Raw genomic sequence first — 17,572 nt, forward strand, 5'->3', positions numbered from 1 at the left:
TTTGCTTTTAGGACAACATTGCATCTATCGGCATAGTTACAAATAGGCTGCATCATCCCTGTAGTGTGCTTGGCATAATCTATAAGCAGTATAGGCAGGAAAACACACACCTCAGGACCTTTGGTATATACGTGATGTACATCCACAATCACAGAGGTTACAAATGCTCCTTGCAGAAAGCACAAAAGCAGATGAGAAACCTGAGTTCTTTTCTGCCCATGAACATCTGAGTCTTCCTTTGGCCTCTCCTCCAGCTAAACCAGAGCTACAGACATATGACCCTCAAAAACTTCTATCCAGCGGTTAGCTTCCACTGTTCATCTCTCACTGCCTTATGCAGCATCTAAGTTTTATTGTAAGGGATATGAATAACTTTAAATTCCCTGCCTTAGAGCCTTGGTTTTACATTAAAATATAATGAATTCCTACACACCCTGAAGTTTGCAGGCATAAACCTATGAACTTCATGTGCTGTATTCTTCTGGGAACAGAAAAAGAACAGAGCAGTTTGATGTTAAAGGCAACAGATTATGCATTTCACAAAGAAATGCCACTATATAGCAAATGATACCACATCCACTGTTGCTGTTCCCCTGCTATTTACAGGACAATACAACTTTGGGAGCAGACAACTACAGATCATGATTTTCTCTCGCATTTCAGAGACATCTGAAAAAGGACGTACTCCACAATAAAATGCACAAGTTTGGCCTGGAATGTATTGTCTGAGAGCACTGATTCACAGCAACAAAGGCAAAGCAGTCTCGGTGCCACACAGGATGCTGAGCCAAGTTTAATCTTTGGTCTGAGAATCTGGCCCATTTTCAAACATGAAAAAATCTTTCACTCCAATGGGGCAGGAGTGAGGAAATGAAGACAGGATAGGTCCTATCACCCAGCTAACATGTCTGGGCTGAAACATAGGCTTCTGGGAGTGCTGCCATTGACTGTAATGGGGCCAGTATTTCACCCCAAGTCTTAAGGAGCTCACAATGTCAGATTTGACAGAGGAACAATGTAGCTTTGCAGCTGCCTCATCATCCCCACAAGACAATTAGTTGTTGTTTGGCAGGGATCGTTTAAGAACGTCATTGAGACAGAAAGGGAATAGCCTGGATAGCCACGGACTTCTAAAAGCAGGGGATGGAAAATACACAATGCCATTAAAACTTGAGAAAATCTGGAATGATCATTAAAAGGAATTAAGTTGGGAAGTAATTTATGACAAGAACACTCAAATCCTTTGTCATCTTCTCTTAACTATCATACACTTCCTGCACACTGGGTATATGAGAGGGTGTGTTAACAGAAAGAAAGAAAAAATTTAGCATAGTAAAATTAGCTCGTTTTATCAATTTGTGCTTTCTGCAACAGTTTCATGACAGCAGCTACAAGAGGCTGTAAAACTGATGAATTTGCATGGAAAAAGAAACTGGTGTAAGTAATTTGTGTAAAAGGTAACACGGACATGGACTGCTATAATTCAGACACCCTGCAGATAGCAGACTGCTGCAGTGTGAGCAGTTATGGGTTAGAAAAATGACCACACTGCAGTCAGTCTGACTTGAATGGAAATCAATCATAAAGGTACTCTCTGCAGCATCTACTCCACAGTTTTCAGCAACTTCCTTGCCAAACAGACTTGTGCTCTCTAAACCCTTTGCCGACCAATTCCTCTGCACCCTCTACCTACCAAAGCCTAACTTACAGGTTAAGCACACCGTTTTCCAAACAGGAACATAAAAAGGCAAGCACTAAATTACAGCACCATTTCTTTCTGAGACACAATGAATTTCCTAGGCATTGCAAGATTTATGAAACAGTTCTATTCCAAACAGATACGGAAGAAAAACTGGTATGTGGATAATGACCCTCTCCCTTCTCTCATCTCTCCTCTGTTATTGCTCTCACCAAATCCTGGACACTTCTGTTCCAATCCTTGAATTGGCCCTATAGGAAAATTAAAAGTATCTCCAGAGCAAGGGGTGGGGTAGGAATAATGTATTGTTAATGCTGTGTAAACTCAGCACAAAGTAGAAAGGGCTAATCACACAGTAATTTCCGCCTGGGTAGCAAACATGAAGGATGCTTTGTTTGTCACAGGCCAAACCACCTTGCCACATTCAACAGCCTGTTTGCAGCCCGTGTGTTCAAGAACAAAGCCCACCTCTAATATACACCAACAGATCTAAGCAGCAGAGGTTCAAGTGCCTGGCTGGCCAATGTACCTGAAACTCCTCGGCAGAGAGGAGCCATAGTCCTGCCACAACCAGCTCAAGGTCTCTGGCCCTAGAAGTGCTGTGGCAAATGTTGTACGGAGCGCTGGTCTGAAATCCTGCTCCTGCCTGCAGGTCTTTCAGCAAAGGGTATTTGTACCTTTGCTTGCAGTTACCCCATTTACTATCATAAAACGCAGCAACATGCTGGTGTGTGGAGTCCACCCTGAGATTGTCAGGAAGACGTTAATGTTTTTCATCTGCATGGCAGAAGGTTGCTTCCTGGCTGGAATTTGGTTGAAGCCCTGTGTGTGGACCTGGACTGCTCCTTGCACCTCCTGCGCTGGGCTTTGGCTGCAGGGAGCTCACTGCCTGGCACCTGCCCCCCTCTAGTCACCCTTGTGTTTTGCAGTGCAGTGTGCCATGAGAGCGGGCACGGTGTGGCTAGCTGAGCCAAGAGGCACCCGAGCCTGCTCCAAATGGCTTTTCACACTTCCTTTGTGGACTGCCGACCTCGCACGGGCCCAGAAAGCTGATGGGAAGGGAACACTTGCATTTATCTGCAAAGGCTGCAGGTTTGGAGAGTAAGCAAAGGGATCAAAGTGGTGCCGAGTGTGGCAAAACCGTGTCTAAATCAGATCTCTTCATTGTAGGATCTGACAGTCCACCATGCAACCTCCCCACATTGCTGTTCCTGTGCCCCAGGAATGTGCTCTGGCCCCACACAAAGCAGTTGGGAAGCTTCATCCAGCACAGCCAGCTGTTACACACTGCAGCCTGCAGAAACTCCAGGCAACAACATTAAAACCAGGCCAATTCCCCCCCTAAGAAATACTCTGCAGCAAAGTGACCTTCTGATAGCTCAGGAACATCTCCCGAACAGGAAAGGATGCCAGAAATTGCAGTTGTGACTCAAAACGATAGTCTCCACCTACACACCGGCATCAAGATGCCATCTGACCCAGGGCTCCGACCTGGTGGGGGGGCGAGGAGGAAGGACCCCACTTCCCCTAACACCCAGCCCGCTGATGGGCACAGGCTTTCTAAGCAAACAAACTGATGCTGGCCTCAGCTCCCACTGCAGCTGCTGGCATCACAAAAAAAATCCCTGTGTAGATGGGACACGTTTTGCTGGCTCTGAGGGGCAGGAGGAGTAGGTCTGCCCAAAAAGGAGGAGGAGGAAAGTGGGCACCTCTGCCTGAGCACCAGCACTGTGCTGCTCCCAGGGATGTGGGGCAGCATTGCCCCTGCTGCCAGCCTGCTCCTTCCACTGCCAGCTTGTGAGCTCAGATCTTCACCCAAAATGTCAAGAAAAATAACAGAGAAATTAACAAAAAGCCCTCTGACTTAACCCAATTGGAATACTTATTTTGAAAAATTTATTGAATTACAGAACAGGAAACCCACTAAATAAAACCAGCCAGGCCAGCATTTGTCTTCCTTGGAATACAGCACTCTCTTTTACTCATGTTAATACTTAGTTTCTCTTTTTTCCATTTTTATGTATTTATTTTTACAAACAGGCTGGGATGTGACTAAGATCATTACACGTGTAACACTGTAGCAAAGTGATAATGTGTTTAAGGTTAAATGGGAGAAACATGACATTTGACTAATAAACTTTTTCCTGTGTTGTGACTCCATAAACAAAGGAAAACACACTGTGCTGCTGCTGCCGAGAGGAAAGGGGAGCCGGGTGTCTTTCTTTTTTTTGCAAGGCCTTTGTTTCCTACACACTGTATCATTAGATTCGAAGAGGTTTTGCCGAATACAACAGATATGAAATGTGTGATGTTCATTTTAAAATTACAAGTACAGCCTGCTATTGACCATCTAATTATGCTGAGTTCCATTTATAAACATAGCTAACCACTAAGTTTATAGAGACTTTTTGTGCTGCTTTAATAGGATATTGATCGAGAGCAAGGTTTGAGTGGACTGCCATTGAATTGTGTAATGGCATACAAAAGGCAAGGTCACGGCAACTGTTCACTCTATGCCTGCAGTCTATTTTTTATTATAATATTTTTTTCTTCCTCTCATACCCAAGCCCACACAGTGTGTTTTGGATAGCAGCGCTTTGCTAAGGAATATAGAGTATCTTTTTAAATGTTAATTTTTATGCTGCTGACTTTAAATACCTTCACTGCTGTAATGCTTAGTATAGCAGAAAACATACGGGCTGCTGTTTAGAGAGCGCTGTTTTATTATACCCCAGCTTTCACACACGTGGTTTGCGTGGAGGAGAGCCTCTTCTCCTCTCCTGGGCTACACGAAGGCAGCAGCCTCCTCCCTGCCCCTTGCAGCTGCCTGCCTGGCCCAGAACCACGGCAGGAGCTGGGGCACCCCACACCTCGCCATAGGCATCCAGCATGTGCTGGAGTTCACAGGACTTCCCCTGCAGTTTGTTTCGGCTGTACCTGGCCACTGGATGAAAGGCATGAGGAAGCTCTGTTTCCTCCACCGCATCCATGCTCCGTGCCTGGAGCGGTGGCAGTTACTTTCATTTCTAGCACTTGTCTGCCTGCCTCATGCACGACAGCTTCAGCCCCTGCCTCCTTTGCTGCCACTAACCAAGTCTGGCACCCGCCACATCCAGCAGCCTCGGTGTTGCAGGATCCTGAGCCTTCCAAAACGCCTTGGCCACAAAAGCACACCTTACCTGTGGAATTACTGTCACTCTTTCAGGGATAATTAGCTAGACCATTTCTGTGTTTATACAGAAGCAGTAAACAGCTGCCTGTATGCTTGAGGTTTCACTGGCTCATTAGAAGGATTAAAAGTCACCCCACTTGCTCTTACAGCTCCTTACTGCACACACTAACATGTTAAAACTCAAAGCGTGGCATTTTCAGTCCAGGGCGCAGTCAGAATTCCCTTGTTTATCAGCATGAAGAATGATGTCATTTTGACAAATAACACAGCACAAAACAAATATGTTTGATTTGGCTCTAGCAAATGTTCATAAATCCTAAATCTTTCTTCACATCCTGGGCAGTGCAGTTTATCTGGCTGCTTGAAGGACCTCCAAGGGAGGAGATCTTCCCAGCAGCTCTCTGCGCAAGAGCACATAGTACAGACTCAAAGCCAAGAGGGGAACAGTGTTCGCCATGCCTCTCTTTCTGCTCCAGCCTACCACGGCTTCCCAGCCTCTGCCAAGCGAACAGGACTGTGCACTTGGCAGTGGCTTGGCATCACGGCCACCCCTCTGCCGGCACCTTTCTCAGAGGGTGTTCTCCAGTGTTCTGCAGATAGCTGCACACAGGGAGCGGAATATTTTCCTAACAAGGGTAGAGAGGGAGAAGGTTTTGCCTGGCCAACAGCTGGCTGTCAGTTCACAAAACCTGTACATCTCCAACGCTTCAACTTCTGAGCCTCCTGTTGTCAGCCCAAACCTCTCTCGAGATGGAAGCATGAAGTCTCTGTTATCTGAAGGGGTCCTCCCCAGTATCTGGGGTGACAGACGACACTTAGAAAGGAGCTCACACCCTTTGCCTGCTAATAATGTAGGAGAACTGACAGCACTGTCTGCAACATCCACATCAGACGAGGTGGAGAGGGGTCTATCTGTTTTTCAGATGAACATTTATGATCTACTTTCTCTATTTTACTAGGCTCTGTAAGATTCAGTAGCTGTGTAGCATTTTGAAAGAAAATCTGCATCTATAGGACTGAAGAAAGCAAGTTTCCGTTACCAAAACAGTCTAGACTTGTTCAATAGCTCACAGAAACTGTGATGATCAGCACTGATAGGTAAGATAGATAATGTAACAGCTGACCTTTTGCTTGATTAATTCATTCCCCAAATTTGCATGACGGAGACAACTGCCTATTACTCGAGACTCCTTGTCATGTGGACCTGTGGGAACTTTACTAAATAAAGCTGGCACATAATTGCTACCAACAATATTTCATGAGATTAATTTTAGATAACAGCAGCCACAGGCCAGTTAAAACTATGGGAGATCACTTGTTTCTATCATCATATTATCAAACAGAAGCGTGGAAAGAAAAATGACAACAGGCATACACAAAGATGACCTCTTTGTAAAGCAAACAGCGAGCACACTCAGTAAGACAGCAGAGACTAAATGTGTGGGCCCACCATGGATAGGCAGGCTTGTTCCTTCCCTAGCCGTGGTGGCTCCTGAAGGAGCAATGACTTTTTAGAAAGTAAAACCAAGAGAATGGAGTGAGGACATTTTGATTACTCAAGCTACAGACTGTTAATAGCTGCCAGTGAGTCTGGATGATGGCTGTTCATAAGCTGAGCTCCCCAGCATAAAAGTAAACCACAGTCCGGTCTCAAATCAAGACAAGGGAACATGCAGGCAACCCAGCAAGGGTTATACGGAAAAGCACACTCTTTGGAAGACCTTGCCTGCCACTTCAGGCAAATATTCAGCAATTACTTTGTTGCTCTGCTAAGTTAAATAAGTCTATGTTAAATAATTCTTTGAATATGAGCATGTGAATTCATACTGACTTTGCTGGGAATTAGCTGCTAGACTCTACACTAAACATATCCTACTGGGTACCCACGGCATGTCAGGTTGTGGGCTTCTCAGACCTCATAAAGTAAACAAGGTTATGGCTGGTCAGTACATGTCTGGGGCATCTCCAGGGAAAATCCAGGGTGCTACCAAAAGCAGTGTAGCTAAATCAGTTGCTGGCACACTTCCCTCTGAGTCAGTTCTGAAGTGATATCCCGATATGCTTTGGGGACACTATTTTTGGTAGAGGTGCTGGCTTGTAGACGGGATATAAAACCGAGGTCTTGACCTCCCAGGGTTATTAAAGCGCGCAAACCCCTGTGTCTGGAACAGATAAAAGCTAAATCTTTTTATTTTGCCCATTTTGTCCACCAATACCCTTCTTATTTCCAATAAAGCTCATGTCTGTCCTGCTCTTCCTGCATGCAGGTGCTCCATCCTTGGAGGTGGTGCACTTCAATGGCAAGCAGAAGGAACATCTCAGACACAGTTCATAGTTTGCAAAACATGCTGAATGCTAAGATTTCTGATACACAATGTTTTAGCTTAGTTATGATAAAGTATCATGGAAAATGATATCATGAAAAATATCACGAAACACGATGCTTATGAGGTCAATGCCAAACTCTCAGGGAGGCTGGGACTGGGGCTGGCTGTGAAGGATCAAGTCCTGAATGGGGGCACTTTTGGTAGCAGCCCTGTCCTGTGCACACATGAAGCATGGCTGACAGAGTCCAGAGGCAGTTTTGCTGTGTAGGGTTCCTACAGTGAAGATAAGATTGTGGTGAAGTGAGATGCCTTACAGAGGGGGAGGGTGAATCCTTTGGGCTTCAGAAACCTGAACTCTCATACTGAAATACAGTGACATAACACGGAGACATTCAAAGATTGGCAACAGCTTGCTTTTGTCCACCATGGCTGCAGATACCGGCAAATTAGTGTACACAGTACAGTGAGCTAGATGTCAAAGTCCCTATTTAAGCACTTCAGTAAGTGAACTGATTTGCAAATGTGCTGAGCACTCAGCAGCTCCTCTTGACTTCTAAGTCCTCTTAACTTTGTCGTTCTCACAAAATTCCCACCAGTTGTCAGGGAGGAAAACCCAGGAGAAATGCCTGCCTCAAACTTTCTCTCTCTCTCTCTCTCTCTCATCTCCTCCCAGCACAGGTAACTGACATTCATGTATCTCCCACAAAGATGTCATGCTTTCCTTGTAGCATCCTATTTTTGAATATAAACCAATTTACTAGCTACGGCAAGTCTTTCTGAAAGAGGAAATAGAACAGGAAAATCCTTACAGAAGCTCTGTGTTCTGACTCAAACCCACGAATCCTCTGCTAGGTTTGTGCCAGTTAGATTCCAGCCCCAGAAGGACTTAAAACTACATGCTCAGAGCCAGCAGACAAACAAATATTCCTGCTACCTAGGAGCGGAACGATTTTTATTACTGTCTGTGCTGGAGAGATTGGTTACAAACCCTGAGGTTTTAAAGAGGCACGTAGTTGCGTGGTTTGCCTGGCACAGTGGCAATGTGATGTTCCTGCATAGCTCTGCACTAGCTGCAGAAAAGGCCCTCAAAGACCTAGTACCTACAGCCCTGGCTTACCAGTAGTCTCTCTGCGAGAGACCATCCATACTCTCTCCTTGGACTATCTAGATTATGTCATAGCAATATACAATCAATGCACCTTTGATCAATGGAACAGGGTGGTGACAGGTACTCTTAATTCACTGTTGTTAGTGAGTATTGACAAGCCTGTAATGATCATGCTGCAGTGTGTCATTCATGCTGGGGGCATTAGCATTCTTTAAAGGTCAAAAAACAAATCCTTCTAGAAGACAGAATTCCATACAGTTAATGGAAAACGCAGGCCTTGTGAAGTCAAGATGTATGCCTCTGCACCACGGAGATTATCAGAGCTGAGGTTGGTACAGTTGTTGGCCTTATTAATGAGTCCATCAATTTGCAGGTGTACACATGTATGCGTGGCATGGATGAACACAACGTGCAAAAGCAGCATAAGAAAATTCCCAGGCTTATGTGCACAGATCATGTCATTTCTAGAGGTCTGGTTAAAATACAGTCCTTGGATCCTGCAAGGGACCCACCGGGTAAGCCAATCTTTGTGAGCATTTGTCTGCACTCTGATACAGTCTGCCCATTTTCAGCTGGGTACCAGAAGAGCTTGCCAACTTGCGCATGCAAGTTTGCAGAATTAAAACTTTTTAATTTACTTTTTAAAATTACACTGTTTTATTTTCCCACATTAAAAGACATGGCACATAAACACTGTCCACTGGCAAGAAGTGGGGAGAAGACTCTCAATTTTCAAGTTGTTGTCTCTGAATTGGGGAAGGGGCACGATAAGAACCAAAGAAAAAAAACCTGGGATTGCAGAAACCACATAAACTGGCCACAAAATAATACTTACTTTGTGAGACTCTTACTAGCTCAGTCACACTGAAAACACCTGATGTGACAAAACTGTCCTGGAAGCCCAAATGTCCTACAAAACAAACAGAGTGAGAGAACTGCGATTAGCTTTAAGCATTTAATGACAGTATTCTCAAATACTTTACTTTCATTTAGATTTAAAATGTGACATCTAATTTCCCACTTAGCAGTAATTATTGTTTATGTAGGTGGGTAACTAGTCATACAGCTATGTAGGCTGCTTTGTGGTTTCTATCTAGAGGTTAAGAAAGCTAACATGACACATCAGCAGGGAGATTTTTACATGTTAAAGCATCTCAACAGGAAATCTGAAACAAAAGAGGACTATTTTAATAAACGGTTACCTTGGATGACCCCTAATGACTTCACAATTGAAATGAAAATAGTGTACCTAGGAAACAGACAGGACAGCTAAGTTCCATAATCGTTTTAAACATTATTCTCTAAAGAAACATCTGATCAGGATTATCTACCCATTCATTCAAACAAAACAAGATTTAAAGATGTACTCTTCATTTTTCTAAGGTTACACTAGGGAAATTTTAAAACAGCAGCTGGTTAAAAAGAAGTAAATTAATGCCTTTCTGCACCCCCCACCCCCCAAAATATTCTAACATTTAAAACTAGCTTTCAGAAATAAAAATAAATCACTGCCTAAGAAAGGTATTAACTTTCAGCTTTGGGCTGTCTTTTTGAACCAGGGTGCACACTTCCACGCTCACCTCCCCTGTGCAAGGAATGCCTCTACACTCGGTATCAAAATGTTATTACACTTTACATAACAGTATTTTCCTTCTTCTCTGAAAACATGCCTACCACCAAATGTTCATTTAATTTTCACGGGTATGATCAATTACAAAAGGAGCAGCTTTAAGGCTGCAACCCAGTGTAAGCGTGTGGAGTGGGATACAGCAGTTCACGCGGGACATATTGGGACTTCAATTACAGGTCTGCGGTTAGTCGGCCAGATGACCTCCTGCTTTTGAAATCAGGGTCAAAGGAGAAACCTCAGGATAAAGAGATTATTAAAAGAACTGTAAAGTCCTACTTGCCCACAGGATAAGTGGCATACCTTTTTAGGTTGTCCTACTTAGAGTCACTGATTCCAGCGCATGCACACATATATTATTGAATGTTTTGCAGGGGCACCATCTGCTCTGTCGTTAATTGTTTGCCAGATTTAGTACCATTTCCCTACATTCAGTATATTCTACCGTACCCCACGCTCATCCCAGCAATACCTGTGCACCTTCCTCTAATGACCAGAGCAACAGGACTAATGCAAGCTGCACATTTGTTTCCCTGGCTTTCTTCTGGTTTTTTTCTTTAAAAAAACAACATATCCCATTGCCATTTCTACCTGCAGAATGGGAAGTAAAAGGAATACATCTTCGTGTGCAGGACTACGGAGGGTGACATCTCAGGAAACATGTCAGGGAAAGGTTTGGGAGGGATCTGGTGTGAGGTCAGCCATCCACCTCCAGCCAAGGGCTCAGCGGATTCTGCTCCTGCACAGAAGAACTTCCCTGTTTCTGTGAGGATTCTACAGTGCCAGATGAACGCAGTTGCTAAGCTAACAGACTTGAGACAAGTTTCTGCATCAGGCATGTTTTTATACTTCAGCAATAATGATGAGTTTTCAAACTGTGTATATGTATATCTTTGGGCTTCCTTGTGTATGTGTGTATACATATGTATTATGTACACAAACATATAAATATACACAAATCTGTCATGCTCCAGCTGTAGATAAATGTACTATAAAATATTGAAATTGATGCTGAAATTCAACACAAACAAATTCCTCAATCTGCAAACAAGGTTTTTATTTACATCAAGAGAATAAATTTTTCTCTACTTCAAATGAAAAAATGTTCTTACAAGCTTTTATTTTTCCTTATTTTCAACTTAGAAATAGCTCTCAGACAATTGTAAATGCTTTTGCTGATCTGCTTTGTATTTTACCATAATAAAGGTGATGACTACATCATTCTGCTTTTTAGAAGTGGTTGCTGGCCATACACGACCTTTGTTCATTGAAAATTTCCCAAGTATTTTTAATATGAAGATCTACTTTTCATATGCTGCAGCAGACCTGCCTATTGAATTAAATGATCTGTGAATTAAAAATAATTCTCTTAGGTCTTCACTGAAACCACTCATGTGCCTAAAATTAAGCATATGCTTAAGTGCCTTGCTGGACCAGGGCCAGGACGCTTACTACTCCACAGAGCCCTTGGTAGCGAAGTCAGTCTATGGTATATAACTTCTCATACTGTGCTCATCATGACAGTATCTGAGCAACTTCCAGAAGTGCATTCAGCAATGCTACAAACATCTGTCACGTGTTTTTTTTTTCACAGTGCACCATACTGGCTCTGCTCTGGTGTCCACTTCCACCTGCATTTCTCAGGCAGATTCCTACCACACTAAGAGGGAAAGTGAAATTTAAATACGAAAATAAAAAAAAAAAACCAAATTACAGCTACAGTAGGACATTTGACTGATTTGTTAAAGGAAAACCTAGAGCTCTTTGTAATCATCCAATAAAAGCATGACTGTTGCACAGCTAGCCATGTTACCTTAACCTAGCAAACAGAGACAAAACCAGAAATGAAAACGCCACAGAATGGTTTTAAATACATTCTAGGTCTCAGGGTCCCGCAGGGTGTAAGAAAAGTTGACTAAGTTAGTTTGGGCCTGCTACCGTCATTATTCTTAATTTGCCGGGTACACTAGAAATGTCCACTTCTGTAGGAACATTTCTTATGCGCGCACAGTTATTAGTAATCATTAAACAACAGCACGCAATGAGAGTGATTAGATTTTCATCCTTCAATACTGAAGATAAACATTTCACAAATGAAAGGTGAATTTCACAATTCTCCAATTTGTTATTTACTTATAAACATTAGGAAATCAGGGGCTCGTCTCACCAATCATTAATAATATCTCGATACCCCTAAAAGCAATGCCCTAGGCTTAAAGCTGTATCTTGAGCTCATTTTGATGCATGGTTGGTCTGTGAATTCACAGTTCAGTAGAACTCCATGAAAGTTGAAAGGTCTTCCCGGACAGTTCAGATTGCAAAATCCAGGCCCAAGACTGTAGCTTTTGCTGAGCTGTGATAACAGTGCAAGAAGAAAATCAGAGAAAAAGGACAAAGAAGCTAGACTTGTAAAAGGAGAATGACTGGGAAATAGCGGGACTGACAAAATATGTGAAGTAAGTATTTCACGCTTATTAACTGGGGTCAAAATGCAAAAATATATCAATTTGGCTGTTCCACTTAATTCTGAATGAGAAAAAAAAGGTAAAGTCAAGCAATTACATATGCAGATGTTAGCATTAACTAGCTCTTTCACTGAAAAGATGATTAAACATCTCAAAAGCTTGCAAGATTTACTTTTCATACGGCACTTTACTGAAATACGTGCACTGTGATACTTTTGCTAAATATCCCAAAGATAGGATATTGAAATTGCTGTATATGATCGGGTTATCTCCACAGCTTTGTGCGACAGTCACATTTTGGTAGTAAAGCAGATGTTCAAAATGAGGATGAGAGAATTTTAACTCACTTTATAAAAATCTAAGAGAGCTCATTCACTGAAATTCTGGGTATAAATTAAGACACCTGGCTAGCCAAGGCAGGCCCTGACTCAGCAAAGCAGTTAGAGCACGTGTTTAATTTTAATCACATGCTTGACTAAAGCACATGCTTATTTGCTCTGCCAAATAAAGATGGGCTGACAAAGTTAAGCAGGCATTTAAACATACTGTTGAATCATTCCTTCAACTCAAGTCTAGGTGCAGCTAGAAGGTAGCTCATTACGCAAGCCCTCACTTCGGCTCACAAGATGACCGTTTTTTCCCTCCTGAGCGGGAAAAAACCCTAGGCTAATAAGACCAAATGAATAAAGCAGATCAGGATACTAACTAATAAATAATATGCCATTACCCAATCACACGTTTGGTATAGCATACAAATGCGATGCAACAGTATTGTAACAAGTACCACATGAAAAACATCTTTCCATAACTTGATGACTGCTTTAATTGGGGAGAAAATTCATAATGTGATTTACATATTCTTCTTTTAGATCCCAGTAAAGATGCCAGAAGAAAAGGCTTGAATCGCTGGAGCCTAATTCTGATCTCAAAGAAGTTTTAAACAAGTCTTTCTACACTGATCAAATAGAGTTTCACCTCATTTTCTCCTAATTTACACTGGCAGAGGAGAAATCAGGATTAGGACTTGTTGTCTAATGCTATTTGTTTTGAATTATTAAGCAAACATTCCTATTTCAATGAGTAAACGTGTACAAAGGCAACTAACCTTCGTCCTAAAATCTAGTTTACAGGGAGAGTATTGTCTGCTTTCCCAATTAATGCTGTAAAAAGGAGTCTCAGACGTTGAGCTACCAATCAAGAGCTTGTGTTGTAGCTTGAGAAAATCATGACTGATGCAATTACTTTTATGTAGAAAGTCTGAATATGGTCTATAGGTTAAAGTTCATCGGGTTATTGTTCCTTAATTGAATATCAGAAGATGTTTTCAAGGTGCTCAAGGTATTATTGTTATTTAATTAGCAGGCTTCCCTGTGTAATCCAACAGTATTTTTTTTAGTATAAAATAGTTAGATTGCACCACAAATATACAAGGTATTTTCTAAACAGAGATACAGCTGGTTTCCTGAAATCCAAGCTTAAATTAAATCAGGAAAGAGTTACTCCTTTGAAGATGAAAAAGTCCAAATCCAGTTATTTATTTTCCACTACAGTTTGACTGACAATGGAGCTTTGGAGAACAGCTTTTTGGGAGACTTTGATTCCTTTTCAGTGTTTTGAAATTACACAAGTCCCTCAGACTAGCACTGAAGCCATTTCTAAAGCCTTTTTCATGTTCCGCATCTCACTATACATAGCCATCTTAAAACCTTAAAATAGTAATAATCAATTAGGGTCTCAAGCCTATTATCTTAACCAAATGCCTGATTAAAAGAAAAGCCGTCTCTGCTCAAAGTGCAACTTGATTCCTTTTGGGTTTATCCTCTATCTAGATAATCCCATGTTTCACAAACAATGTGGAGCAATAATATTGATTAGAAAATTAATGTCTGTATCACACAGCACATGCAGGCCTTGAGAGAGGGGACGTTATCAGAGGGAACCCGGATCACCCCAAGGATTCCCAAAAGATTAGCTGTTCCACAGCTGCACTGGCTGAGGAGGATGGGAGCGACAGAGTTAGTCCTAATCTGCATTCTCCAGCAAAAAAGGAAAGGAGAGAGTGTGCGTGCTTCAGTCAAGACCTTCGGAACATTTACGTTCTGCTTAATTGGAAGGTGAGTTTATTAAGCCTGGTCTGACCCAGCCCTATGCATTCCCTTCCAGAAACACATCCCCCTGCACAGACACAGGGTGCTGCAGGCAGCCTGGCATGGTGGTCCCATGCCCTGGGCACGCACAGGGAGGAAGATGTACTTTGCTTCTGGGAAGCATCCACCTCCAGGGCAAGCATGGGTGGCCGGCGAGAGAACCCGGGGCTGTGACCAGCCCCTGCCTAAGCACTTGTATCCTCGCACCCTGCCCAGGTTCAACAGCAGTATCTCTCTCACCAAGCAATACTATCCCATGACGGAAATGGGAAGCTAGATCCATGGGGCCACACAGCGTATGTCAGCTTCGTAGCTAAAAAAAATGTGGGGGCCAAAGAGACCATCTATCGCAGCCACAATACTCTGTCCATATGAATGTCTCTCCCATTCAGGTGGAAGACAGGTATACCTGTAATGAAATCTGCGTTTAACTACAGACCCCAAATACCGATCTCCAGAGCTGGCATAGTGGCTTCATTTTAATTGCCTTGTACAAAATGCATTCCTCAAATTTGTAAATGATAAACCTTTAATGGTAAATTAGACCACATTTTTAATTAATGGACCTTTTATAGAAGAGTTAAGCAAGAAATTATACATTCAAGGTGATACAGAAACCTCTCCTGTTCCCTGACAAATGCTCCTAATTCTGTTTCGGCTTGTTATTTCCAATTTAATTTTAATGCCATAGCAATAGCTCACCTTGGACAAATTACACATTTTTGTATGAAACAACTGCTGGCCCACATGTCGCACACACCGTTATTCTCTCCGGCTCGCTACCTGCCTTTGGCTGAGGTTTTAAGAAGCACCAGAACTTTCTTTGTGGCCCATAGCAGGATGGATTAGACCGTCCAGGGCATGTCGTGTTAGTACAATAGAGGAACACTTTTAAGACTTTAAAGTCATGTAATACAATTCTAGGCTGGATCTTTCTTGTTAAAAAAAGTAGAATGGGAGTGATTGAAAGAGAAAAGGGCCAATATTTGACAACAGAAATCAGCATAACCTCCTAACAGCGGCAGTCATGGATGACTGCCCTTTGACCCAGGGAGATTATGTGGGATTTCAATGACAACAGCTGGAAGTGAGCATGTGAGAATAGAGAACACAGATCTGAGGCCTCCTACAAAAGACTGCACAATCCCTGCCCAGATCCGAGTGTTGATTAGAAATTGTTTCCTGGTCCTGGCTTAATAGAGTGTGATAATGAAAGTTTTGTTAACCCTTCACAATATGCAAAACCATTGGTAAATGATTTGCCTTTTTGGTTTTTAGCTAAAACGTCTGTATCTAGCAGACAGTAGGATTGTGAAGTGCTGCGAGTTTTCGTGGGTGCACTTCTGATACCAGTGCTCCAGTTTGCAAACTCTTGGTGGCCTTTGGGAACCAACATCTGAAGGTACTGCGAGGCGGCCCGGAGAAAGGACTCTCACGCCTTCACTGGGGAACCCACCCAACCCGTCACGATGGGTGTTCTTCAGAGCTGAATCAGAACAGAAATACACATGTAACGTCTCACTGCACGTTGCTTTCATATCCACGGCATTTTAGAATCTCTGATAGTAACAACACCTAATTATTATTTCAGTATGTGTCATATTGAGCTCCAGAGTCTGGGTTGCAAATTCATAAACGCGGATCAGAGCAAATGTGGATCAGGCTGGCTGTGTCACCAACAGCCTGATCCTGCACGGATCCACAGCGGCTTCAGCTCTTAGGAGGCTCAGCTCATTTTGTATTTAAGTGCAGAGATAGTGGAATTAATGGCAACTTATTACCGTTAATGAACCGATCATAGATTGGAATCAATCATGTCAGATTTTGTCCAAATGGAGGGCACACGGATAGTTCCTTTCTCTTGAAGACAAAGGCCACCTTTAAACATTGAAAGCCCTTCAAGTTCAAGTTAAGGAGCTTGTGCAATGGCAACCACTACAAGACCTAAGATGTCTGCTGCGGTTTTCTGTTTCTGATGTTTCCTAACATTGTAGGGTACTTTTTGGTACTCACATGGGTGAGAAATCAGTTAAATAGTTTTTTCATATAATGATAAAAATTTAGAATATCCCTCTCTACCATATAACCAATTTGATAAATAAATTGCATTAATACCAATAGGGGCCTATAGCTTGAAAAACAACAGATGTCTTAAATTAGCATATTTTGATTTCAGCTCCTCAATCCAAAAAGCAAATATTAAAGAAAATAAGAAAAATCATTATAAATGGTCATACTCATTTGGCAGCTTATAAAATAATGTGCCTCCTCAAAAGCCTTTCGAAGTAAATGAGATGAAATCTACCCTGGGATAATCATTCTGGAATATTTATGGCATCCAACAATAAAAAGAGTAATAAAAAGAAAAGCCTGCCTCCCTGAAAATAATAATATGAAGGAGTTATTTATCTTCATATTTTTATATCAACCCTGGTTACAAGAGTAATGACAGCTGTGATCTCCAAGGTCTGTGGTGATATTGCCAGTTTGGCTTCTCAGTTTGAAGCATGACTCAGTGTCCAAATGAGCCCAGAGAAACCACCCGGTTTCCCTGAGCTTCCCGGGGATGCTGATGGCATGTGCTGCTGCTTGGCGCTCCCCAGGCTGCCAGCAATGGGCACCCACCCACCTTTGCACCCTTGCAGACGAACGATAAGTACGGGCCACTGGAGGGGGAGATACGTGAAGGTGGGTACTGCCACCTCCATTCCTTTCCCCTTCAAGGCCTTTTTAAAATGAAAGCCCCAATGTCATGAGCTAGGCATCGCATTAACCTCAGGACCCTGCAGAGAGCTGAAAAACCTCCTAAAGAGAACAATGTAGGGATAATTTCTTTTCAGCTAGTCATTCTTCTCCAGCATCCCATTTCTGGTACAGCCTAAAAACATCGGTCTCTACGACTTGTTTGTCTGGGGCCAATCACACAGGCTCCATCAACTGTCCTTGCTCCCCTTACTCCTCATCAAGTATTGACTGCAATTTTGCCTCCTGAATTTTGTTCGCTGACTTCCAGGAAGCTGCTGGCAG

At 42.6% G+C, this 17,572-nt stretch overlaps 1 protein-coding gene across 16 annotated transcripts in view; it reads right to left on the reverse strand.

The window, feature by feature from the left end:
• The window catches only part of NFIA (nuclear factor I A), a 359,789-nt gene that overhangs the window by 82,241 nt on the left and 259,976 nt on the right, over nucleotides 1–17,572 (reverse strand). For all 16 annotated transcript variants that reach the window (XM_037404270.1, XM_037404279.1, XM_037404278.1 and 13 more), the window contains one exon: nucleotides 9,142–9,216. In XM_037404270.1, coding sequence (XP_037260167.1) covers nucleotides 9,142–9,216 — 75 coding nt within the window. The remainder of the gene's footprint in view (nucleotides 1–9,141; nucleotides 9,217–17,572) is intronic.

Source organism: Falco rusticolus, chromosome 11 (assembly GCF_015220075.1).
Source record: "Falco rusticolus isolate bFalRus1 chromosome 11, bFalRus1.pri, whole genome shotgun sequence".
Lineage (NCBI taxonomy): Eukaryota > Metazoa > Chordata > Aves > Falconiformes > Falconidae > Falco > Falco rusticolus.